Source organism: Melanostigma gelatinosum (genome assembly GCF_949748355.1).
Source record: "Melanostigma gelatinosum genome assembly, chromosome: 18".
NCBI classification, from domain to species: domain Eukaryota; kingdom Metazoa; phylum Chordata; class Actinopteri; order Perciformes; family Zoarcidae; genus Melanostigma; species Melanostigma gelatinosum.
Genome location: NC_136651.1, coordinates 12,389,253 through 12,415,730, shown reverse-complemented (window position 1 = coordinate 12,415,730; position 26,478 = coordinate 12,389,253). Strand labels below are relative to the sequence as shown.

General features: G+C 43.2%; 1 protein-coding gene across 1 annotated transcript; it reads right to left on the bottom strand.

Annotated features, from left to right (window-relative positions):
* Nucleotides 1-8,840: 8,840 nt before the first annotated feature.
* hook3 (hook microtubule-tethering protein 3) lies at nucleotides 8,841-25,288 on the bottom strand. Its single transcript, XM_079289873.1, has 23 exons — nucleotides 25,154-25,288; nucleotides 21,312-21,397; nucleotides 21,009-21,081; nucleotides 20,700-20,750; nucleotides 18,982-19,114; nucleotides 18,790-18,857; nucleotides 18,572-18,634; nucleotides 17,977-18,060; nucleotides 15,830-15,993; nucleotides 15,594-15,734; nucleotides 15,369-15,456; nucleotides 15,116-15,229; nucleotides 14,860-14,970; nucleotides 14,509-14,593; nucleotides 14,315-14,384; nucleotides 12,760-12,900; nucleotides 12,416-12,503; nucleotides 10,973-11,007; nucleotides 10,740-10,822; nucleotides 10,475-10,575; nucleotides 10,258-10,362; nucleotides 10,005-10,076; nucleotides 8,841-9,000 (listed from the first exon to the last, which is right to left on the bottom strand). The coding sequence occupies exons 1-23, from the start codon at nucleotides 25,271-25,273 to the stop codon at nucleotides 8,860-8,862; spliced, it is 2,217 nt and encodes a 738-aa protein (XP_079145999.1). The 5' UTR covers nucleotides 25,274-25,288; the 3' UTR covers nucleotides 8,841-8,859.
* Between the last annotated feature and the right edge of the window lie 1,190 nt (nucleotides 25,289-26,478).

Genomic DNA, 26,478 nt, shown 5'->3' with positions numbered 1-26,478 from the left:
AGGGCAGCTGTATGTGAGAAAAGAAATGGAAGCTGCATAATGACTCACTCGGGGCTGTCATGGGTCCATAAATCAGCTGCAGTTGCTGCTGTGAAGCCTCACAGAGTTCCTCTGTCTCATCTTTACGCTCGACATCTAATAGACACCTGTCCACAGTGAAAGGATGACTTACCTCACTTCACTCCGAGAGCCAGAGAGAGTGAGAGTGAGAGTGAGAGTGAGAGAGAGAGAGAGAGAGAGAGAGAGAGAGAGAAAGAGAGGATGAAGGAGTATGAAGGAATGCAGCTGTTCAAACACCTCTTTGATTTGGTGGTCACGGAGCCCAGCGTGACACTCTGGCTCAAACACCGTGCAGATCCGCTTGACGTTCATCCCTCTGGTCCGAAGGTTCTCTGCTCTGTCGAGACTCTGTGTGCATGTACGTGTGTGCATGTTTGAGAGAGAAAGAAACCTTTTTTATGAGTAACTAATTATAAATTGCCCTGTGGACTTTTCTTCTCAACAAACAAAGTACAAGTACTCTTGTGACGTAAGCTACGGATGTAACGTCACGTGACTCAGGGGTGTAGCATCTCTTGACACAGTCGTCAGTAAAAAAAACACTCTTTGTTTCACATGAGACACGAATGCCTGTCTCCTGAGTAGAAGTCCTGCTTTGTTTGACCCATCCACTAGCGGCCACCTTTAAAGTCTTATAAATAATCCATGTGAAGTGAAGCAATTTAGATTTATTTGAGATTTCACTGTGTTTTAAAGACATTTACAGAAAAGCCCATTGCAGTCAGTTGTTGTTGTTTTGATGGTGTCAAGTACCTGATGAAGGACTGTTAAATGTACCACTTCCACTTGACTGTATTTTAATGTTGAGATCTGCTCATGAGCAAACAAACGCAAGTGTTTTTTAAGCAACAAGTACGGCCTCTTTCTGTCTCGAGGACAATAGGGTCAAAAGGGGAAAAGAAAACCTGGTTGGATGTGAGGCTAAAAAAGCTAAATCATGAACCCAGAAATTCTGGAAAAATAGAAAGCACTTTTAAGTGACGGATTCTGATGGTGAACCCGTCAGTCGGCGATATCAGAGGGGATGCAACATGGCGGCAAGCCTGAGAATCATGTTGGAAATAAAATCATCTCTGTTCCACTAGAGACCTCGGTAATCTATCGCTTAACGAGAGGTGTTTTAACACCATAACAAGCCTGAGAGCAGGGGAAAAAAATCAGTAAAAACTGTCAGGAATAAATACATCTTCATGTTAAATGAAAGAGATTTGTGTCTCAAACACATCACAGCGGCTGTCAGTCAAACAGCTCCCCTCAAACTCCCCTCGCTCACAGGGGTCAATACAATCCAAAGAGGCACTCCGCCTTCCTTTGACTCTCTGACTGCGTCAACAGGCCGAGCATGAGGTTTCAGTTCCGCCAGTGCACTTCTCACCTGCGTCTCATTGAAGCCGTGCCAAAATAGATCATGTAAAAGTGGAGCGGTTGCCTGTGTCTTGGCTGCCGGTGAAAGTGCTCTGTGTGTGTGTGTGTGTGTGTTGGACCCTGTGTGCACGTCCGTGTTAAAACCTCAGGTCAGGTATCCGCCGGGCTCCGAACCAAAGCGCCGACACACCACCTGATCTGTGTGTGTACGATTGTGTGTGTGTGTTGGAGTGTGTGCATCGATGTGAGCCTTGTGTTATCAGGCCTCCCCCCCTCCCCCCCACTAGTATGATTGAAATGGAAATTGAAAGTGTCATAAAGCCCATATTGTCAGCCAGACGTTAAGTTATGAGGAATAATAACAGGCTCTTTCATTAGGGAAATGACAGCTCTCGTTTGCTCTGATTTTCCTCCCGGTGGAATGTTTCCGTAATTACTTCAATATTGAGAGTCGACAAGAGAGGAAAAAAACAAAAAACATCTGGGAACAATGACAACATCTTCTTTGGATATTAGAAACAATGTTCGGACTCTGGCAGCATTCGCTGGTAAGAGCAACAATGTTGAGTGAAATGGCTGTACTGTACAATCTTTGCACCTTCAGCATTGCCATTTAGCTGACGAAGCATTAAAGGTGTCGAACTCTTCCTCCAAAGAAAATACATCCAAGCCATACAAATTGAAATTCTCATGAATACGGATGCCGTTAGTGTATCTCAAGTTAAATTATATAGAGTTTTATATGCACAATATTGGTTGTTTAAGATGAATTCATCTCTACATCGGTTATATTTGAGGGAACGTCCAACCAAAATGGAATATTAATGAATCGGACAACTTCCGGTCATGTTTCAAATAACAGTAGAATAATTGGGAGCTTGTGTCTGGACCACACGAGTGGAATCGTGTTCGTGCTGCTGCTTGTCCACCCTATTCATAATGTTCATGACTCACTCTCTGCCTGTGGTGCATTCATTTTTTCTGCTCCGATTCCTTGAAATCCCGATGACAAAATGGGGCAAAAACACAGTAAATACCTGTTAAAATGTGAGGCGGGAGCGTGTCATTTCAAGGCTGAATGGACACCTAACAATATCCTGGAGATGTTTTTTGAAACTATTACATTGACTACAAGGCAGACAAGTGTCATTTTCTGATGATTATTTTTGCCAGGACACACACTGTACATTAGCCTGCATTATAAAATATCACACTAATGTGCAAACAACATCACAAACAAGTCAAAGTAAACCTTCTAAACTTTCAGCCATTTGTTTCTGGTACCTAACTGGGATGAAATTCACCATCAGCACACATGACTCGACCCAGGTATGGAAAGTGATATCAACACAGGACTTTAACCATCCTCTCCGCTCCTTCCAATCACACCCGTCCTGATGGAAGTGAGTGAGAAACCAGAGGAGTGCATTTGTATTGACTCAGGGATGCGTTTGTGTGCACAGATTCAATGCATAAGTGAAGCAGATACCGGAAATCAGAGTTCACCGTGATACAAAGCTCAAACAGGACTGTGGCAAAGTTTGTTCTGTGTTAACCAGAGTGGTTATCGGCACAGTTAGGATGGCGGGTAAGGCAAGTTATAAGGGAAAACCTAATCGGCATTCACCACATACTGTAACTAAGGCGACGCTTAATTCTGCATTATAAATAAGAGAATGCCTAACTTGGATGCTGTCCCATCTGTCAGATGATCTAATGAAAGCAAAGATGCACTGCTGGAAGGCGTTTTTTAAGAAGAAGCTGAAGAAAGGATTCAAATTCACTACAGGCCTAAATTTGACTGTTTTTGTCTTTTGTGGTCTTTGCAACCTAAGGCTTTTGTTTGTGTGTGTGTGTGTGTGTGTGTGTCTGTGACTTACCCCAAAGGTTTTTGTCCTGATCTCTTCCTGAATGTGTGGCTGGATCTCCAACAGCAGGCCATGGGAACTGGCTCATCGACACATCGTACCTCCATTCAATGATTTCTTTTTTTTTTTGGCCACTTGGGGTCAGAGGTGCACAACATTGACTTATTACATCGTACTTCTGTGTACCTGGCAGATGGAAGTCCAAATATACACTTTTCTGAGGGAAATGACTCGTCTGATACGACGATATGAGAACGGTGAGAGGAGACGAAAACAATAAACCGTTTCTTATCCAGGTAGCTGGCGAGCGGCCATCTTTTTTGTGATTCCAAAACAGGTTTCGCTTTGGAGAAATATGTTTTTCTTTTTTTCATCATTCAGCAGATGGACTATGTATTTTCATCCAGAGGTTTGGCGAACAGAATGTGTGCTAAAGTTCCTACATGGAAGCAAATATTGGTGCTTTGGGCCAGTCAGCTAATCCTCCATGAAGCCGAGGGGAGCTGGACATTCAGGTGCTAACTCTGTCGGGTCATCACTACGCCCCCACATTGTCATCTAACACATTACACTCTGGGTGTGTGTGGTATCAGATTGCATGATTTGCACAAATAAGAAACACAGACGAGCAGCCCGTTTTATACAAGCTTTATTTACAATGTAATTTCCAAGTTTTGCAGTGTAGGAAGCACATCTTCATCAACGGGTCCTGATCGGACAGGTGTTAAATGAAATCCATCCAACTTGACATGAGTTTTACATTCTCATTCTCAAATAGCCAGACACCTCCTCTAGCACTGCCACATTTAGTATGTACATAGTGTTTGTATACAAGCAATATAAAACTTGGCAAATGGAAGGTTATTTGCTACTTCAATAAGTAAAGAAACGTTTTCAATGAGTAAAAAAATACAGCAAACATTGCACGCGTAGTGATGCGATTCGGACCTGTTAACAGCCTCGTGTTTGTTTGTTTCGTCCCTCCGATACACTTGTGCCGGTGCAATTAGCAGTCAGGTAACACTCGGGGGGGGGGGGGGGGAAACCGGGTACTGGTGTTAAGCTTCGGCATGTAAATAATACACATTAAGACCGGGGTTTGTAAAGAATACTGCAATCGTTATTTTGTTCTCAAAAATGAATATTTGGAGAGGATTTAGGGTTATAGCATTGAACAGTACATCGCGATGTCACCTTTCCTTCTTTATTGAGACGAAATGAGCATAAATAAGGTCAGAGAATGTCGCAAACTAGCTGGTTTTCTCATGTTATATTACTGCGATGGTATCTCACTATTCACCGGTAACACTATATATTTACACAGACGCGTATACCGACACATTACAGTGGCTGACTTGATGGGGCACAAACGAGGAGAACATTATATGCATATTAACATTATATGATATTACACAACAGAAAATGTTTTCCCGAACATCCCTGATGTGATTTTAAACAGGTCAACCACCATGTGGATGTGTTCCATTATATACAGATGTCTTACCAAACCAATGACTCATGAGGATGGACGGTGAATAAAAAGAGTTCTGTGTAATATAACTTACAGTTGGATGTTAATGGCAAGTGGTTTCCTAAACACAGATTTGGACAGAAACAAGTAGCGAACAAGACGAAACAGCACGCCTTTTACTTTGCAATTTATACTGCAACGGCATACTGTGTCGCCGCTCCCTCCCGGAAAACTAATCTAGTCGACCCGAACGTGGAATCTAAATTTGATCGAGATAAGTTAATCAAACATCTGAGCCGACGTCATTTTGAATGCAATTAACACATGCATGCCTAACAGCTAATGAGCCTTTTCCCGCAGACGTGGCCGCCGTCTTTGTTGCCGTCGCTAGAGAACACTGACGATCGTTCGTAGGGTTAAGGTCATAGTCAAGTGTGAAAATGTGCTTTCTTTTGTTGATGGGAAAACAGTCCGTTTCAAACACGACACGTTTTCTAAGGAACTCCTCTTCCTGAAAAGAATGGCGGTAAATGGAACCTTGCACAGTTTTCTCCATTTTTCCGCTGACACTCAGCGACCGTTGTGTCATTTTCATGAGATGGATGAAAACACTACACTCCTCCTTTTGTTGCATAAGACGAGTATGTAACAGTATCTCCATGTCGCACGGTAACTTCAACTCCATTGTAACAGTACAAGTGGTGATGTAATAATACTACTGATGTAAAAAAAACTAAATGTAACAACACTGCTGTGCAAGCGCCCGAAAGAATAAATAAGCCATTAAGATAAAAATGCACGGCATGAATTAAACCAAGGTTACGCAATAATACATTTATGGGTAAAATAGGTGAAAGTACAGAGAAGAAAAGCCCTCATTAAGCCTCCTAAATGTATGGATACGAGATTAAAAACTGTAATTCTTTCAAATAACACAATAAAACTGGTCTTTAAAAGGTAGTATGCCTTGCTGTCTTTAGTCCTAAAAAGACCAGCCTGTCTTGTTTTTTTTTTTAAATATCATATTTCAAACAAAGGCATTAAAATTGGAGGATTCAACAATCTCTCGCTTGTGAAAAATGTATGCACTTATGCCTATAATATGCATAAATCCTTAGCTCCAGGTGTGTGTTTTTGTTTTAAGTCTCTCTCACCCTAATTGTCAACATACCTATACAACGCTCTGAAAATAAAATATAAATAAGACATGCATTTAAAAAAGGCTACACAGTGTACAGTACATCTTGCAGCAGCACCAGGTTCAGGTTCCTTATTACCGGTACTGTCATTTGTGTCTCGTACAACTCATTCTGTAAACTGTATGTGTAAGCACTCAACGCCAAAATCACGTATTTTCCGTTAAGTTGCATTAACAGACCACTGTATAGGAACGCAGGGTTACTATGAACTGCCTGTTGAATAAAGGTTTGATCTGTGATCAACAGGATCCTTTGAGACTGCTGCAGTGGTTTCCCTTTCTATGTTTTTCTTAAATAGTCAGCCCTTTCCAGGCAGCAAACTGAATGCGCCGCACATTAGCCTGCGTGAGCTAATGTGCGGTTTCATTATATTAAATTAGCATCCATGTTTTATGGTAAAAATGTATAAAACGTGTGACAAAATGCACTGTCCGCAGAGCCTCTTGCTCTTGGCTCAATTAGACAGGTTATTTGCTACTTGGACAAATAACAGACAACATAGTAGAAACAGATGCTCGGTGGACATTCAATTCCATTGAAAGAAAAGCTGGAAGTCGGCTTAATGGGGGCTTTTATACCGTATTAAAAGCATATCTGTAACAATGTTATTCATTCTAAAAACACTTATTTTTGCCATCCTATGCGCCGACTGCAATCTGTCCAAAAGCCTCCAGGACGTCCCGGTAATGCCCTGTCCGCTCTCCCTTGTTGTACTAACTAATACTTGAGGTAAAACCACTTCTCAGATGCCATCTAGCAACATGTGGAAGAGACGCTGGGCAGAACCACTGCAGGAGACGCACATCTACAAGTTTAATGGGTCGCGGTTTCTTTGTTATGGAGACTGATTTGCAGGCGATGACGCTTAGATATTTCTCTCCCATGTAAATAGAAACATATGTGGAAATATGACATCGAGGTATCCTGAGGCAGCCGGCCAACGTCAAGTTACACATGACAGAAAAAGGCAGATTTGTAGATCAACTGCTTGATTGGCAGACTACTCTGCTATGGTCTGCCCCTGTCCTTGGTGTTAACATACATTGAAGTGTAACAGACTTGACGCGGCGTGGAAGCACAAGCAGGCATGTCCACGAAGAGTGAGTGGCGGGAGGAGAGATGGAGGAGAGGCGAGAAGGGGAATAAGGAGAGAGCAGGCGAACATGAGGAGCAAGGAGCTGGAAGGGAGTTTAGTATCTGGCCTCCTTGAGCTTGTCTGGGCGTTACAACGCATGCCACTGCAGAGGGTTGTGCGTGCTCATGCTGTCGTTACTGGTGCACCGGTTATTCGCAGACTCGGGTCAATGCAAAGTCATGCAAACAGTAGGCAGGCAGGTAGTTCATGCATCGCGGGCCTCAGTCTAGCCCTGCCCGGGGGGGGAGGACAGGCCGGGCCAGGCCACTCAAGGCTTGGCCAGCTCACTGGTGTGCAGGTCATGCAGTGACATTGCTGTTGAGGGAGGAGAGGGAGGAGAGAGAGAGAGATAGAGAGACAACGGTCAGACGGCGGGGTTTGTTAGCTTGAGATTCTGGCCTTGATCTAAACACAAGCAAACGAACAGGGTCAATTCCAAGGCTTCTGAAAGTCCGTCGTGTTAATAAGAGATCGTTCGTCATGTGGCTTAAAAACAATGACAATGAAAAGAGAGTGGAACAATAAAAATGGGTGAAAAGAAAAGGACAGGAACAGCTGCAACAAGCATACCTATTCAAGATGTCTGTTTAAAGTGACACGGGAAGCACGGAGCTACACAGTTAAACACACCTTCTCGTTGTTGACGTATCAGCAGAAAGGGGCGATCTGCGAACCAAGTCTCAACCCCGGGATCTAAAACTATCTCACGACTAGATTTTCCTTGAGCGCCGTCGACCAAATACTGCGGCGCATGCATTTGAAATGTGACACTGCGGCACGTACGGTGCCGTCTGAGACAACCTGCTGAATGCTGGTGAAGCTGAAACGACATGAACTGATGCATTTCCCACTTTGCTTGACGGTGGCTCCTTAAGAAAGATAGTGAAAACCAGTCAACACAGTTATGTAGAAATCTTTGAGGATTGCAACTTCTGATAAAACTGAGTAAATTTACGTTTTTCCTCACAATTATTGCCGCACTGTTACCAGTTTTTCTTCCAAATCATGACGTCCTATTAGAGATCATTAAGACCATTTAGCAAGCAAATGGAACATGTACATGAGATGAGCGGACTATACATCTTCCTATGTATTTGTTGCCCAATAGTGCATCTAAATTCAACTAACAAATATAACATGACACAGCAGGAGGGCAACTTATCTCCATTTGAGAAACTAAATTCAAACGCTGAACACTGTCGCCTGCTGAAAGCTACATCGTAAGAGTTTAAACAGATATCGCAGGACAGAGAGAAACCCGATGAAGGTAGAGATGTGCGTGAATACGGCATGAACAGGCAAGAGCGGTTCCTCGAAACAGAAATGGCCGCGACTTGTCAAGAAGATGCGATTCTTCTCTGCCTTCCGGGGTCCAAATGACCTGCCGTGACAAAGGTTTGCCACAGAGGGAGGTCAGAGAGGAGGTTTTGGGGTAGTTAGTCAGACCCTATGGAATATGATGGGGTGTTAAAAGGGTTGGAGCCCGGCATCACAGGAGTCAGGGTAAAAAATATGCCTTGTGAGGGAAAAAGAAAAGTGGTGCGAGATTTTGGGCAGCCTTGCCTGGCATCTCTACCTCAGGGATCTGATCAAGAAGAAAGAAAAAAAAGAAAATCAACAGGCGGAAGGAATGCAGGAAAACAAGAACGTCCCATTAGAAATGAATGCAAATAGCGTGCCTCAAAAAAAAAAGGGCACGTCTATAGTGTGTAGGTTCGGGGGATTTGTAGCGTTATTTGTTTTCTGCCCTGCTTGCCCCATCTACCTTGCGGTAGCTGGCTGGACGTGGCCTGGATAGGAGCGACGTGTGCTGGTGGCTTGCCTCTGCCGGGCCAGGAAGGACTGACCAGAACCGCTGTTGGCAAGTCTGTCTTCAGCCGCCTTCTTCTGCAGAGACATACCCTGAGAAAAGATACGGAGGAAGTCTCATTATTGCCCTTTAATGGTCTTCATCGGGAAACATAACAGCGAGGAGGTGGAGAATCAATAGCAGCGTGTGAGCCAGAGCTTCTGCAGGAGCACAACACACAGAATCAGCTACCAGCAGTGCGGTAATCGTGAAGCACAAGGAAGCAAATGACCGTAAACACAATATCAGTTCCTATTTAACAACTCATGGACATTAACACCAGCTCTCGATCAAATGTTTAACGCAGGAAATGTCGACGATAGAAGAGCAATGCCGCCCTCTGGTGGTTGAAATGCCTTCTTGCATGACTTGTAAATGATGACACCATTTCATGCAACACTTGGCCTACACTACAAGAGGGTATTGCAAAAAAAACATTAAAGGCATTCAAATTCAGACTAAACATCACACTTTGTTCTTCCACATAGCATTCCACCCACATGTATTTATGTCTGTCAAAGGAATAACTGAACGCAAATGATTTCTGGACAATTATTTTTGAAATATTGTGTCTGTTTTTCAGTGCCTCATTGAATGTTTTATTGCTAATAATTATCCTTGGGTGAGCGTTGTACTATTACGAGTTGAAAATAAATAATATTTTTCATTTTCAAGTAGATATTTGGTTAATTATACATGTGAAAAATGCCCATCACTGTCCAAGAGCACAATATAACTTAATAAAATGTATTTTTTTTGTCCGATCAGGAGTCTAAAACCTCAAGATACTTAATTCTCTACAATAAAAGTGGGGAATTCTAGCTTTTGAGAAGCTGGTACTATCAAATGTTTATGCATTTCCGCATAAAAATGGCTTCAGGTTCTATATCACTCACAGATATAACTCATATTATTCGCGCGAGCGAGAGAGAGAGAGAGGCTGGGCTTCTGTGTATTATTCTTGGGAACAAATCCCAGCTGAACATTAGTGTGTGCCACAATATAAAAAGGACACTCGTCAACAAACTGTGTCACAGGCTGTGAAGGTCCTTCTCACCATATTGTACCAGGCTGACACGATCAGTTTCTCCTCGTAATCTCTCTGGGTTTTTGTCTTGTCCATCTCTTTCTGTTCGGAGAAAACACAAAAACACACACACAAATAAGTAATGCAGGTGCTTTGTTTATGTTTTCACACACTTAAACACGCGCCCTTCTCCAGTGACTGCTCATCTATAAAGGGGACCGGTTAACCCAATTGAGTCCACCGCTTCCCTTACCGGATCATCCAACTTCTAATACTTGATTACCTCCAATGAGTGCAGCATCCTGTCCTTCTCCTGCAGCTGGTTCTTAAGGGCCTGGACTTCTGGACCTGAACCCTGGTTCTGCTTGGGGTCCAGGGTCCGGATCACCTGGAGCGGACACATTCAAATCGCATCACGTTACAATTTCTTGTTGACACCCACAGCAAGCCTCCCTGGTTACAATGCACCGTGCAAGAGATAAACCTATGAATACACTCACACTCTTGGCTTTTTCCAGGTATTTCTTGTATCTCTCCTCCATCTGCTTCATGTCTTCATCTTTCTTCTTCAAGGCGTCTTCCAGCTCCTCCACTCGTTGGGCTGAGAGGCAACAACATGAAAGTTACTTGTTAGTTAATCTGTCCTTTGCTGCGAGAATGCACTGAGCTGAAGCACATCACACATTAAATCATTTCACATTCTAAAAGGATAACAACAGGTGGTCAGAGAGGACCGCACTTCACACATTCAGAGTTCAAACTCACAGCTGGTGTTGTATTTGGGCTCTATGTCGTCGATGAAGGCGTTCTTCTTCAGTAACTCATTGTTCAACTCTCGTAGCTTCTCCCTGATGAAGAGGACAAAGCACCAACGTCAAAACATGTTTTTCAGGCCCGCTTTTGTCGATTATTTCATATCAAGCATCCCAGAAATGAATGAAGAGGACATTTTGTTAATATGTAAACATATTTCTGAGTTTGCAAAACAGGGAACTTACATGTGCTCCTCATATTTCTTCTTCAGGATGGATGACTGAATGAAAAGAAACACAAATAAAAGGATATCTTTTATAACATATTTCAACCTACACAATCCACAGATATACTTAAAATAAAAAGACGAGAAACATTTAAAGAGACTCTGTTGGATAAATGCAGGAGTTGCTGCAGACTCCAGTCTTGTCCATCTGTATACCTGCAGCCACACGTGTGTGTGCCAGGCTTGTTCTCTCGCTTCGTTGAAAAGGACCTTTCAAGTTGTTATTAAAGGCACCACAACGTAAGAAGACCCTGCACATGTCCCTTCTCATCCAACAGGGGGAAGTGTGGAGCACAACATCTTTGGGTAATGTTATCATGTGGTGTTAAACTACATGAATAAATCTAGAATTTCGGTGAATGAGGCAACCAACAGACCACAAACCAATACTTTGGGCTGCGTGATGAAGTGATTCTTCAGGTTGGACGATCACAAAGAATGTTTACAATTCGAGGATTGTTCTGTAAAATCACGAGAGAGCAGAAATCTGCAGAGTATCTCTGAACAAGAATACAAACGGCGTGGAGGAAAGAGGAAAGCTGGGTTTCTAGAGAGACACAAAGAAGACACCAAAGAAGTGATGACAGACGCCTCTCTACTGCCAACAGGACAGAGAAGAATGCAGAATCCAAAAGAACTAGCTGGCAAAAAAAGCAACTACTCCTTCAGTGCAACAACTCCGTGTAACAAATGCATGAAGTCATCCTACAACACATGCAAATGTGTTACATTGTGAGTCGTTTCATGGAGTCAAACAGCTGACATCTTGAAAGAACAAAGTCTAAGAGAGGGAACGTGTCAGGAATCACAAAGTTATACTTACTATAGTCTGTGAGTGGAAGCATTATTTGAAAAGAAAACGCACAAGTATTTCACTGCGAGGCAAAAATCATCCACGCCATAATCTGTCAACGTGTCTTTCACATTTTTTGCACCCGACGTTTGACACACCGGCTCCTTGACCGACTAGAGCGGTACCTAAAAATGCACTGAAATAAAAGGACTTCCTAGATCATTCCTCCATAATTGTGATGTATTAAATATAGATATTTATTTCTATTCTCTGCATATTGCTTACTTGTTTTTATAAACTGTTCTGCTTCTAAAAACAATGAAAGTAAGTGGTCACAATACTACAAATAAGACAGTCAGTAATAAAAGACAGATGGTTAATTATGTTAATTTTACTCATTTGGCCTTTTCTCTTTTTAATGTTACTTTTTAAAATAAAATGTCAAAACCGTGAGCCTTCAAGAGGATCGGTGTACTGCAGTCTTGTCGAACATCTTTGTTTAAGTGTGTTTTGATGGGAATTTGTGGTTTCCATGATGTTGTTGGCCAACATTTCAGCTGGTATCAGAGTTATGCCTCCACAAAGCAGAACAAACGTATCGTTCCTTACATCATCTGCTTTGGAACCCTGTTCTTGGAGATTCTTGTGCAGCTCCTCCACCTGACCCTGTTCCTCCATCAGGCGCTGATTGATTAACCTTGATAAGAAAAAGCACAAAAGACCAGTTTGACAAACAAGTTCAAACACAGCAATGAGCAGAGCAGCAGGCTGCCGACTAAAAGGTCATCCACTCAAATTCCAGTGTCGACAAATTAAACAAATAAAACCAACACAGGGAAACACAATCAGCCCTCAAAATAAGACAGTGAACACAGAAGAACAGAAAAATAAGTCAGCCTCCAGTTTGTTTGCGGTCGCTGCTAAACGCTCCGGGTTCTGTGCTCCCTGCTGACCTGTTCTCTGTCTCCAGCTCATTCTTTCTTCTGTTGGCATCCTCCAGTAGACTCTGCAGCAGAGCGATCTTCTCATTGTCTGATCCCTCCTGGGCCAGCTTCAGCATCTTGTTCTCGTGCTGAAGATGAATCAGATGTTCTCTGGAAAAACACATTGGCACCGAAGCCAGTATTAATTCCAAACAACACTGATCAAAGAAAGTATTGATTGTTATACCTGTACTCACAAGCAGTATGCAGGATATTTACCGAAACAAAGACCACTGGTGAGAACACATTGTTGCATGCATTGTTCTCTGTATATTTATCACATCTGTCCCAAGTTACTATTTCACACAAACTGTGCAGCAATCAGTAATTATAAGGCGAGACATTATGATGTTATTAGCACTGGGGACTCAATGAAGTCTACATAGACACCTTATGCAAATAGATGCAACACACCTGCTGCTTTAGTCTCGTTAACACTAAAATATTTGCAGCAACGAGACAACTGTACTGCTGCTGTAATGCCGACAGACTGACCAACAGTGCATCCTCAAAAAATATAAATATATACACTTTGAGATGCCCACTCTCGCTCTGTTCCTTCAACTGTAAGGTGGACAGACGGGCAGAGGCATTTGAGATACTTCCCCCGCCAAACAGATAAGATGTGTTATGTCTCGGATCTGTCCTTTGATAGTGTTGAGCACAGTCTGTCTCCTGGTTCCTGTGTTTTTTTTTAGGGCGTGGCTGCAGACTCCTTTTCCAACTAAAGTACTGACTGAATGTTTCCAGATGAACTCACAGCCGCTGGGCTCGCAAAGGGAAGAGAAAGGAAGACGAGAGAAGAGGTTCCAAAAAACAGCTGATTGGGAAAATATTACAGCGACAGGACCGGATTTTGGTGGAGTTTGGAATCCTACCCTGCAGGAAAGTGAGAGACTTACTAAATTCCAGCTGTTGTTCATGCTGTTTTATAGTTTAGAGGAAACTGAGCCACAGGCGCTTTTCTGTCAAAAAAAGGCACATCCTGGTTCAGTCTTCACACTCCCTGCTGGGTGCTGAACTGACAAGTGAGCATGAATCATCAATTTTGTATTTCTACCAGTTATTCTCTTTAGATATCTCACATGACACACTGCTATTGCAACATTTAACTTCTACCTCTGCAAGCTTGCAGGATATGACATCACCTCAGGCCACAACAGTTTAATCTTACTTTTACCTCCAGAGAGTAATAATTAGTCTGGACTGGGTTAAGTACTGTTTTGTTTTTCCCCCATTCGTAGCTTTAAGAGGATTTCAAAGTAAATCCATATGTACTTTGGTGAACGCACATTGAAAAATAATCCAGGCACAATATGCTGCCGGCAGAGAAGCCAGCCGTCCTGGAAAGCAGCAGTCAGGCTGATGTAACTCACACACACAACTGTTACGTAACTCGCTACAGAGGCGGTTCTTTTAAAGCCAAAATCATCCACTTCAAAACAGCAGAGAGAGCAAAAGAGAGCCGCCCAGAAACCATATGGCTACAGAGTGAACACACACACAGTCTGATTAAGTGGCATACCGAATCTCTGGGGTGGTGATCTCAGCAGCCAGTGAGTCAGAGCCGTCGTTGCTGACCATCGGGAACAAGCCTTTAACAAACAGATAGCACCGTGAGTACAGGGTGACACCAAATATTTAGGCGTGACCAAGTGCATCGTAGCTCAGCTCAGCTATTCGTATTTAGCCACATGCTTTTTTCCCCCCCCATTGTACCTGATGTGAGCTGTCCCTCCTGGGCTTGGACACAATGGAGCTCCTCAATCGTCTCCTTCAGAGAGTCTCTCTCCGTACGCATACGCTACAGAGGGAGAGAAACGCGTGATGCAGAAAATATGATGAGAAATAGTGCAGGGTTTGCAATGAAGCCAAAAGATGTGCATCTGTCAATCAAGTAGGGACAGCGCGCAGTCTAGTAACTCCGTTTAGTTACTGGAGTGAAAGTTATGCACAGCCTTTGGTCTGACTTGTAGAACAAAATGATACATTGCAAAGTTAGGCACACTTTTTGCAGAGTAAAAAGAATACGGTACCAGTTCTTATATGAACACAATGAATTGTACATACATCTTTTTCTTTTTGTAGAGAGTCCACTTTCTCTTTGACGCGTTTGTATTCAAACTCCATCTTGTCTGCCTTTTTAGACTCTTCCGACAGTCTGTTCTGAAGTTCAACCACCTGTGCAGAGAAAGGGCAGACAATGGAAATACATTATCTCTTAAAATATACGTGTGTGAGTATTATATAATAACAGCTTTACAAGTTGGGGTACATCAAGCCAAGCCTCATTCCATGCGAGTCAACATGGCCGCTGGTTGCTTACCTGTCTCTTGTATGTCTCCAGCTGGCCCTTGGTGGCGTTCGCCTTTCGTAGCTCTTCTTCCAAACCGACGTTGCTCTGCATCAACACCGTGTTCTTCTCCTCCAGAAGCTTATTCTGGGAAAGAGCGACAGAAATGTAAACTGTATTTGTTTGTAACTCGGACACACAAATACTGCCAGTTGTTAGAATAACACTCGGTGATTAGTAAAAGAAATAAGATATGGACACTGCGTTATTGCTGCCGTCTGTGTACCTGTCTCCTGAGAAGACCCATGTCCTCCAGCTTCTTCTTGTAGTGTTCCACTGTGCCCTCCAGCTTTGACACTTTGTCTGATGAATGCCTGGGGAGGGAAACAACGGGCCCTTCATTCTATTTCCATTTGGCATTTGTAATCTCTTCACTTGTTTAGCGTTTAGTTTGCTTTACTCCGGTACTCTCAAGTGTGTTGAGAGCCAAGATTCTGCATCCCCTTCTTACCGGAGGACATCCATCTCGTCCTTGAGAGACTGCGCTTCATCAGCCAGAGACGCCAGCTCTTCATTCTGTGACTTCACATCCACAAGTTCCTTTTCAAGCTCTTCACAACGGATGCGGTAGTCGTCTTTTGATGCCTCCAACCTACAGAGAATTAGCAGTAATCATCTTTAAAAATCAGATTTTTGACTCCAGCATCAGTCAATTCATCTCTCTCTCTCCTTCCATCGACTCCATACCTGAAAGTTTCTTCCTGTAGTTGCTCCAGTTGTGTCTGCAGCTGGAGGTGTCTGCGTCCCGCAGGGCTGTTGATGTCCTCTATGGAGTCGGACTGGTTGAGTCTCTCCATCAGGAGCTGGTTTTCTGCGAGTAAACTGCTCTTCTCCTCTTGCAGGGCTGCCACCTGTGGAAGGGACGCGAGCGAACAGGAGGGCAAAGAATGGGAACGCAAAAAGAGAAACCAGAAAGGGCAGGAAGACACGGGTCCAGTCGTGAGATAGACCGGGATTTGGATAACAGGAAAGGTGAAAAAAGGGGTGGAATGGAGGATAGAGGGATGGAATGTTAAGGAGAAGAGAAGCAGAGAAGGAAATAAGTTAGTTCTTCAAATTGTATCTCTCAAACTACTTATATGTGAACGCAGCATTTTCTTTACGGCATTCAATCCATTAGGTTATCATACCGCAGCATCGCTTCTGGTAACAAAGCAAGCGCACACCAAAAACACTTCAACGGGGCAAAGCAACACACTCCAAAGAGGGCAACATATGGTTTGATGCTGCCTTCTCAGCGTGACAGACGGGCATCAAACTCCACACCAAGCAAAGCAGAAGCTGATCTGTGCTTTTAAATGTGCCACGAATGACAGAAATTCATTACTGTTGCATCTCAAAACACAGGAACTGGTCTTAATGTTTTTGTTAAGAGGTAATAGAAACATATTTGCCTGGCATGAAAAGATTACGCAATTACCACATATATTAACTTCTCAACCCGGTATAAATAATCAGGATCAAGTTAACAGCCAGAGTCCTTTTTTATTTTGATAAAAAGGTTCTTGATGTGCACTTTTTTTTAATTCAGAAAAAAAAAAATGGGAACGTCACATATTAATAATATACAGTACGTGTGATATCTGTAACATTTGACATGTATTCAACAGTTTTGCCAAGAAAAGACTCCTTCCTGGGTTTCCCCCTCTCTGTCTACTGTTGCTGTGGGAGAGCAATGAAACACACAAGGGGAAGAAGACAAAGGATAATCAGTGAAGAGGGGACAACTGACACACCCACACCAAACTGCAGTTGTGGCTGGTGTGCCCCATGAGGACCATACGTGTGCACACACACACACACATGCACAGATAACTAGTAGGAGGGGGATCTGGATTCCACAGGGGGATGCTGTTGCAAGCAGACTGAAAAAAACAGGACTATTAGACACACCACACACACACACATCATCATCATCATCATGGATGGATGGATGGATGGATGGAAAAAAGAGACGGAAAGAAAAGAAAGTTGGATTTACCCTCTCTTCTAGCTCATTAAACTCTAACCTCAGTCTATCACGCTCCTCTTGGACATGGAGGGCCTTTAAAGCAAGGCACACAGTGATGAAATAGTGAGGAAATGAGAGGAAACCGATTCAGGACAGGAGAGCAGGTAACCCTTTAAATCACAGCTCCATTTCTTCTGCAATATGTGTCTTTAGTCAGTAAATGGAAATCAATATGTTCATTGTGATCATATGCTATGAAGATTTAGCAACATGTTATCACATAAGTATAGGAGAGTCCAACCAGATGTGTTCCAGTGTAATTATGCAAAAAAAAGGGAGCTGCTTTTAAAGTGCAACCAAAAAATAGCTGTAAGAAGTACAACACAATCAGTCAAGACACAAAAGTTACAAAATAAAGCTAAAAAAGTGAATTAAAGTTAGTTATTCGTATGTATACTTTGAATACGTTCCTGCTAAATATGCAGTTACTGCTCATTCATCTTTTCAGTGTCACATTGCATCATCATTGCACAGTTATAATTGCTCAAGGCTAATGAGCAATGCCCGACACTTAACAGCTAAATTATTCACAGCTGTATTTTCTTAACAATACCAATATTGTTAACACTTTGGACATTATATGATTGTCATTCCATGAAGACATGGACCTAAATAGTCCTCTCATAATGACCGGCCGCATATAATAATGTTATCCAACAGTATTAATGTGAATTATTCACACACTCACTTTTAAATAATGTGCCATTGTGACAACTAACTGACCTCACCAGGTCCATTGACCTGAACTCTGTGCTATGACGAGGTCTACGACCAGCAGTCAAACAGCCTAAAACATGGAGGATTACAGGTGCATGAAACCAACCTGCATGTCAAGCTCACGACACCTCTGGGCAATCTCTTCCTTGGTAGACAAAGCATCATTCAGGTCCTCTGCTGTCTTCTTCAGCTGAGAAACAAAAGAAAAGAAAACAATAAAAACCCTGCACATTGTTTCATTTCCACACAATGTACCGTCTACTTAGATGAGACTAAAGAAACAAACATGTATAACCTCAAGGAGATGTTGGGCCGAGGACTAAACAAACATTTACCCCAAATAACAGTGTGAGATGCCTTTGAGGCTCATCAGCAGGGCGCTTGTGCTGATGCCAGCTTGTTGAAACACTCAGCTGATTTACAGGTCTGTGGCCAAAAAGGAGGAGGGTGTAACATCGGTAGAGATCACGTTGTTTGTAAAGGCATTGGTGTTGAGGTTTCAGTGGAAAACCCAGATACTGGAGGGAGTCTGTGTGCGAGTTTAAAGACTTTGATGTGTGAATGTTCAATATTTTACCTTAAAAGTTACATTCAAACTTAAACTCTGTCTGATCTGAGAGTATTTTGATGGCCCCGTTAGAAAACAGACAATAAAAATAGACAATAAAAAGCACCACGGTGAGCTTTTATAGTCTCCATACCTGTCTGTCTAGATCCACATAGGAGTCAGTCCCTCCCATCACTGGAGTCTCGTTACTCATCAGCTGCAGGAACACACAAAAACAGGTTTACGGGTTGGAAGACGTTACGTGTACACGGCAGCAAACGTGTTACGCCTCGGTTCACTCATGATGACAACCAAATCTGATCACCTTACTCTCATCATCGATCAATTATTGTGAAAAGCACAATAGTTCACCTCTTGGATGGCCGTCATGACAACATGCTGCACCGACTCCTCCATCATCATTATGGTCTGGATGTATTCTAGAGAAGTAGACAAAATAATGGGAGGGAAATTCAAGCCTCTGAGTCGGTTGGCATCAGCATTGCGATATCACCGAACATTGCTTTCCGACGACACATCGCACACAGAGTACGGGACGCGCACCTTGTTTCTGTTCACAGTTGACAGCACAGCCCAGAATGAGCTGGAGCATCCTCCCAAGCTCTGCCGGGTCAGAGTGCTCCCCAATGAGGTTGACATCTGGTAGCGTGAAGTCGTTAATGTGCTGGCCTAAGATCTAGACGGGAAACAAAAAGCATTTTAACAATCAAAACTGGATAATCGTGGCCTGTGGTGGTGCTAAAGGATTTAAGGATAGTGCCTGCAGTCACAACTTGTCCCGACGAGCAACACTGTGTGTACTGTGGATGCTCGGTACTGATCAAATCAAAATGAATACAGTAGATCAGCGGTTCCCAAACTTTTTAGGCCGCGCACCCCCTTCTACATCCCGACCGGGTTCAGGCACCCCCAGCTTAAAAAAAAAAAAGAAGCAACAGAGCCTATTTATAGCCGCATAGAAATCGGACCAATGAGAGAACAGTTTGCTCGCGCATGGCGTTTGTTTACAATATTTAGTCCGCTGTTAAATGTTGCAGTGTGAACACAAACCGAACAAAGGGGCAACTGCAACATTGTATCATATTGATCCCTGAATCAGAACAAAGCAAACAAAACGCCCTGAAACACTGCAACAAAGTTTCAATAACTTTCAGTTACACAAGGCCAATCAGGATGGCGAGCACACACGCACAGGCTCAGAGGCAGATTGCATCACATTTAATTTACAATCAACCACACATAGAATGAGACTGCAGTTGTTTTTGGCTGTTTTGTAACTCCTCCAATTTCGATATAAACAATGTAAGGGGCTTTTGACTTGCACTGGCATGCTTGGTGTTCAGGTGGCGACGTAAATAAGAGCTTCAGACTGTTAGCCAGAACCTCACTGCACACTACGCACTGTGGCTTTGGGCAATCTGCATTGGCAATCCAAGTGAAGCCCAGACACAGATCATTTATCATATTTCCTCTTTTTTTTCCAGTCTGATGCTCTCTCTCGTTTCCTCTTTTTTACCTCGACTCCGCGATGGGCATATGTGCTCCGATTTGTCTGTGCTATCCCTTCCTCCTTCCTCCGTCTCATCTTCGTCTGACTCCCGTTAGATTTCTTCTCCCGGTCTCTCCCCAACGCACCTCTCGCCTCCGATTCCCCCCTCTCTCTCTCTCCTCTTTTATAACTGATAGCTTCAGATGTCCCACCTGACAGTTTCCCCGATTTTCAGCCAGTTTATCATATTTGCATGAATGTTGCTGAATGAATGAAGTTAGCTGTTAGCTGAGGTTAGCTGCACAAGCTAGGCTAGCTAGTGTACGTAAAAGACAGACTGGCGGCAGGAGCTGAAGTGCATTTATTTATTAAAGTGTACGTTTTTAAATTTAAATCTTACAAGGGGAATTTTTATAATTCATGTAACCGAGCGTCTTGGGTTGGTGTATAAGGGCACTTATCATACAGTAGTAACTGGAGTCGGGAGATTAGACATCTTGTATCAGCCCACGACTCTCTTTATCATTGTTTTCTCCTTTGGCCAGAGGCGGGGGTTGCGCCTTCGCTACGGCAACCCTCAAGGGACATATCATCGTCAACACCAGAACGACAAACATGAGACAGTCTGTTACAATCTTTTTTTTTATTTTGTGAATATTATATTTAATATTAATTATTACACCATTCGACCACCATTACATTTTTCCTCTCGCGCACCCCCTAGAGGCAGCTCGACCACACTTTGGGAATCCCTGCAGTAGATTGTTCTTACCTCCTGGTTATAGTCTAGGACGCCTTTCAGAACTTTCTTGAGATTGCTGATCTGAAACAAGAGAGAGAGCTTATGTAGAAGTTTCATTCAAACTTGGAAAAGTCTGCTATGTCATTCGCTAACGGGGGAAAAAGAAGAAACTGGCCTAACAAAACATAAACCACACACACACACACACACACACACACACACACACACACACACACACACACACACACACACACACACACACACACACACACACACACACACACACACACACACACACACACACACACACACACACACACGACTACAACGTATTCTTACCTTTAACCTCCAGTTGTCCCCAACCTCTGGTTTGATTCTACTAATCCAAGCCTCGTTGAAATACACTACATCTCTAGGAAATTCAGACGGACAAGAGATTAGTGCTTAAAGGGAAGTTGAATGAGAAAAAGGCCGACAGTGACGGAGTCTCACTGAATGTTTCAATACGTTCATTATGTTTACTGTACATTCTAACATATAATGTTGCATAACATGCAACCATCAATGTAAAATACCACAGAAAGAAAAGTCTTTTTTAGACAGATGCATTTTCTCATACACCGAGGACGAAGGACAACTTACATTTTCTGTAGAGCTTGGGCCATGACGATACCGCCCGTCAAGTCGTCTACTGTCTTGCATGGAGCCTCCACTCCAAAAGTCTGGATCTAAACAACAAACAGACAAACACGTGTTGAGTCCTGCTAAATTTCTCCCAACTTTTCCCGTCCTTCTGGCTCCGTTTCCATCTCTTTTTCCCGATCCTTTTATTCTCACTTGGCACGTTATTGTTCCCTTTCCATCCTTGATATCCTTCTTTATCACTTTCCTCCAGGCTTAAAGTCTGTTGCCCAGACACACAAGTTCATATTTTTCTGTCCACATGCCAAAAGGAGGGGAAATTGAGAGCAGGAATGTTGGAACTCTGACAGAAGGCAAATGACAAGGTTTCAATTCTGCCTGCACGTCGTTCCGTCGGTCTCACTTTTCATTACGTGGCTCAACATGCAGCTCTCGAGCCCCGAGTCACAGACTTACCAAGAGCAGAGGGCGACAGACAAGGTATTCAGACCGCCTATCAACACAGGTTGAACCCTGACGGAGCTCTCCACATGAAGCTATTGGGTGGAAATGAACAGAGCAGAGGGCTTTAAGAGAGACTCAAGCTGGACGTTAATGCATCCGGTTACATTTTCAGCTCGTCATTGTGTTCGACATTAAACTAGTATCAATATTTCCCTGTGAAAAGCAGCCACAAGTGTTGGGTAGGCCATAATATGCCATTTGCTTGGTGTTGTGTCCACTAATATTAAACTACTGGCTGTAGAACATTTCTTCTTGAAATAAAGACGATGCAAGAACATCTCCAATGACCGCGTGGCCGTAATCTGAGCAGCAACGCTTCCGAGTGCTCGATAATATCCCTCATTAGCAGAGCCAGAGGTCAGTAATCAAGAAGACATTCGACACGGTATACAATCAAGGACACACTTCACATGGCATGAAGTCAACATGACACAAAACAATACACACAATCAGTTGATAAGTTCAGACAACCTAAATGTTTCATTTAGATTCTCCACTGGACATCAAGTGTACAACCTCTGCTTAACTGGGAACCTTAATGTTGCCCTTCCACTTTTAAACATGGAGTAAACTGATCCAATAACAACAAAAACATTTTAAATATCCTAAAGTGGTTCAGAAATCGACTTCTCGGGAACCTCCTCTCAAAGCTGTACTGTCCTGAATGACTGTGAGAGCTTTCAAATAACTGACTCGTCAACAAGAGGACACCCTCGGTGCACCTGATCGAAAAACATCTGTATTATTATTCATATTTCCACGAACTAGCTATCACTGTTTTTTCAGGAAGCCAAGCAGCAATAAGAAAGCTTCTCTGTGTATCAGTAGACAGCTAGCAGCTAAAGCCAACCTCTGGCCCAGAGCCAACACAGAACAATCCCCCCCCCTCGATTACATAACACAGGTTACCAGAGACTGAAGTATACCTGACCCACTCCAATTACCCTGCCACATTGAAACTACAATCTAAAACGTATACGACACATCACACTCAAGTCTACACCCTTCCTGTGATGCTTAGTTGTCTTGCAGAGTGGGTTACATGCTGACTTCCTGTGTTTGGATACTAACACAATAATAAGTAAGCAACAGTGCTAAATTAAATTAAACCGAGGCATGTGTTGAGGTCCAACAGTGCTGGAATACAAAGCCTTTAACCAGAATGTATGCCCATGTGATGTCTCCTGAAAAGCCACAGTGGAGCAGTGCTGGTGACTTCCTTTATGCTGTGTGTAGGACATTGTGTCGGCACTGGCTGTCTGTGACAGAAGCCCCTTTTTGCCAGCTCTGTTTCAATTATAAAGCAGCATACACCACATAACATACTGTACTGTTTTATCTGCACAGTGTCTGTTAATGCCCACTCTTTGTGTGTGTGAGCTGCAATGTGATGATTGAAAACCAATTAATCTGGATACAGAGAATCATGTGATCGGAGGGATTTTGAGGTTCTGGTTCATGTTCCCAGATTACAGTCAGTCCGCTTTGATCACATCATCCATCGCAATCTGCTTAAAGGGACGATAAGAGGGCTAAGTTGAGTTTAACTGAAAGACGTTCATGTCTGACAGTGTGTGAGACCTGAACAATTTCACAGAGAAAAAGCTTCACCAAAAGCTGCATTTTCTATTAATACCCTTTCAGCTGTCTGAGTCAACATGCACAATAACAACAAGTACGTGGTAGCACGCAAAGGGCCATGAAATAGAAAATAAACATTAGAAATATAACGTAAACTGAATTTCGTATCTATTAGAAATTACTGTTTTCTTTCTTCTTCTTTTTTTAAACACAGACCCAAAGCAATAATAAAAGAAATATTGGCTTAACTAGACGATTGACAAAACTCAGACAGGACGGACTGATGTCAAAAAAGGAAGCGTTTGTGGAAACAGTTGGAAAGGAGACTAGCTGTGGAGAACACTTGTGTCACATGACTAGGACGAGCGATCAAAGGGAAGCAGAAACTTTTACCTCTCAACTATAATGTCCACATTAGGTCTCATCATACAGCATATCAAACAGCTCATTGTTTTGATTGTACGCGTCCAAAAGGAAGACCAGCATACCAATGCCACACGTGCCAATCATGGACAACTTTGACGGTAACAGAAAACGAAGCAGATACTAAAGTCTAGACAGTTGCCTTGATATCTCCACTGCTATTTCATAAGAGGTACAGCCTCATGCACGTCAGCAACAATCGGTCACACTCGGTGGTGTGACTTCACAGTTAACAGGTATGTGAGGAATGTTTGCCAGCGACATCACTACGAGGAGCATGAAGAAAGGAAACAAGAGGCGGAGGCATCAGAGATGAATGTACATGTCTCATTAAATTGATGTCACACAAACTGATGTTTCAATCTCACAAATTGATTTCAAGTATGATTATGTGTGTGACATGTAAGGGGCTTGTACTGAGCTCTAACTAAAACCAGCCCTACATGCATGTTTTCAGCATGCACTACTGTCATTTGAGCCAGTCGTGTATGGTAGAAAACATGGAAGTACCCATGGACAGATTCAATCAAATGATATGTCAGCCGATCCATTCACAGTTCTGTGCACATCTGAGTAATGTGTGTGATTAAGGTTGAAGCATCACAAAGGATGTAGTCAGTATTAGTGTTGCCTTTTCCCTGTCTAACAGTCAACATTACAGTTAAGAGACTGTCGACGTTTCTTCAGATGTGTGTGTTGTGTCCACAACACAAACATGCTAAAAATATGTATCATGTGATCCTGATCTGATCACCCTTTTCCACTTGGTTGCTTACACATCCATACAAATATTTAGGGTATCGTTACAAAGCCAAGGATGCGATCCTGTATTTCACTTCTTTCTTTTTTTAAAAATCAGGAGCAATGGGGACGAGAGATCGGACATAATTATACATTGGGCAACAATGGCAGGAATTCAGACACCAACCTGTAACGTTGTATGCTCAATCCAGAGGAAAAAGACGTTGCTAAGAAAGCGATAAACCATAACAAGGCCAACGATTCTGCCATCAAATCCACCCCGTTACAACACACAGAGCATTAGAAAGTTGAGCGAGCTAAACACCAGACTGTACAGGGCTAGAACCAAATGTGTGTTCATGGCTGGGTAGAAGGCTTTCCTGGCAGCTAGCAGACAACACATCAGCAGCTAAAGCAGCAAACAGCTGGCCTGTATACGTAACCAACGTGAGCCTGTGTGTCATTTTCCTCTAGCCTGCTAACGTTACCGCCGCTAGCTCATCAAGCTAGGAGTAGCCTCGTACGCTAGCTAGCAGACAGAGTACCGTCTGTCAGTGGAAATAAACCCCCGAACTTCATGTTTGACCACCTACCCATGTCAAGAGGCTTTCACAGAGTTCCATTCGATCCAATGGCCCCGATGTAGTCATCGCCAACGAACGTAAACCGACTTTGCGTGGTGTACAGAGCCTGAAGTTAACAGTCGGCTTCATGTATCGTTACTCCCGATACCTCTCAGTCACTGCGGCCAATAGTTGGGTTCGCTGCTTCGCAAGTCCGGCGTCTGCCGGGGGGAGGGCTGGGTGGGCGGAGTCTGCCCTGCATATAAAGAAAAATAAAAACCATCATCTGAAATGTTGCTTCGGGACAGGAATGGCAATGGCATGGAGCCCAACAAGCTTGGTAACACAAATATGAAGCTGTGTGTTGAAGGTTGCATTTACAGCCACTTTCAAAGGCAAACAAATAAGGTATTTTGTAATGTATTGAAAAAGCACAAAGTAATTGCCCTGTACTACTTTGGCCCGAGGCCCTGTAGGTAACCCAGCCTTGCTTGTCAAAGAAAATGCATTCTGTGGGTGCACAGCTGACTCCCTTCTGAAGGAAGATTGGGGGGGGGGGGCGCTGTGCTCAAAGACAAGTCTGTGCAACGCTTGGACAGAATGGTCTGGAGCATCACATGACCACCAAACTCAATACATGGTGATTGTCATGGCAAGTATCCTGACTGACACTTCGTTATGGAATCCATCGAAGAGGACGATGATATTGTTTCATAGTCTCAGTCACATTGGAGCACTTTCAGTGGAAAACCCTTGATCTTGAGGAAGGCGAAGAGAGAGAGTGTGTGTGTGTGTGTGTGTGTGTGTGTGTGTGTGTGTGTGTGTGTGTGTGTGTGTGTGTGTGTGTGTGTATGAGAGAGATAGAAACTACTTGTATCGGTGTTATCTATTATATTTTTGCGGGGGAAATTGTGATGTAGTTTGCACCGAAGCACTACATCTTCCAGCAGCTACAGTATTTTCCCACCTGGGTTAGACTCTCACCTGACCAGTTCTCTGCTGGAGATGAGCAGCAGCTTTTACAACACATGCTGCTTCAGGGTGGAGGTTGCTCAAACACCCTAGAGACAAACTGGAAGACATGCTGATCAGTAAGGGCTGTGGGCAGAGGAATGACAAAAGCTTGGCATGTGCCACACCTTGAAACATGACATTTCTGAACTGAAGCTGTCGATCACACTGAATGTATTTTACATTTCACTGTTAATCCGCCACATTAGCCCGAACCGCAGTATATTTCTTCTGCTTTTCATGAACATGAAGGCCAGTGCTTGCTCAGCAAATAAGAGCCTCAAGAAGACAAATGGCCTGGATACAGTTTCAGCCGCCACTCTGAAGCAGCCGTCTTCAGAGGA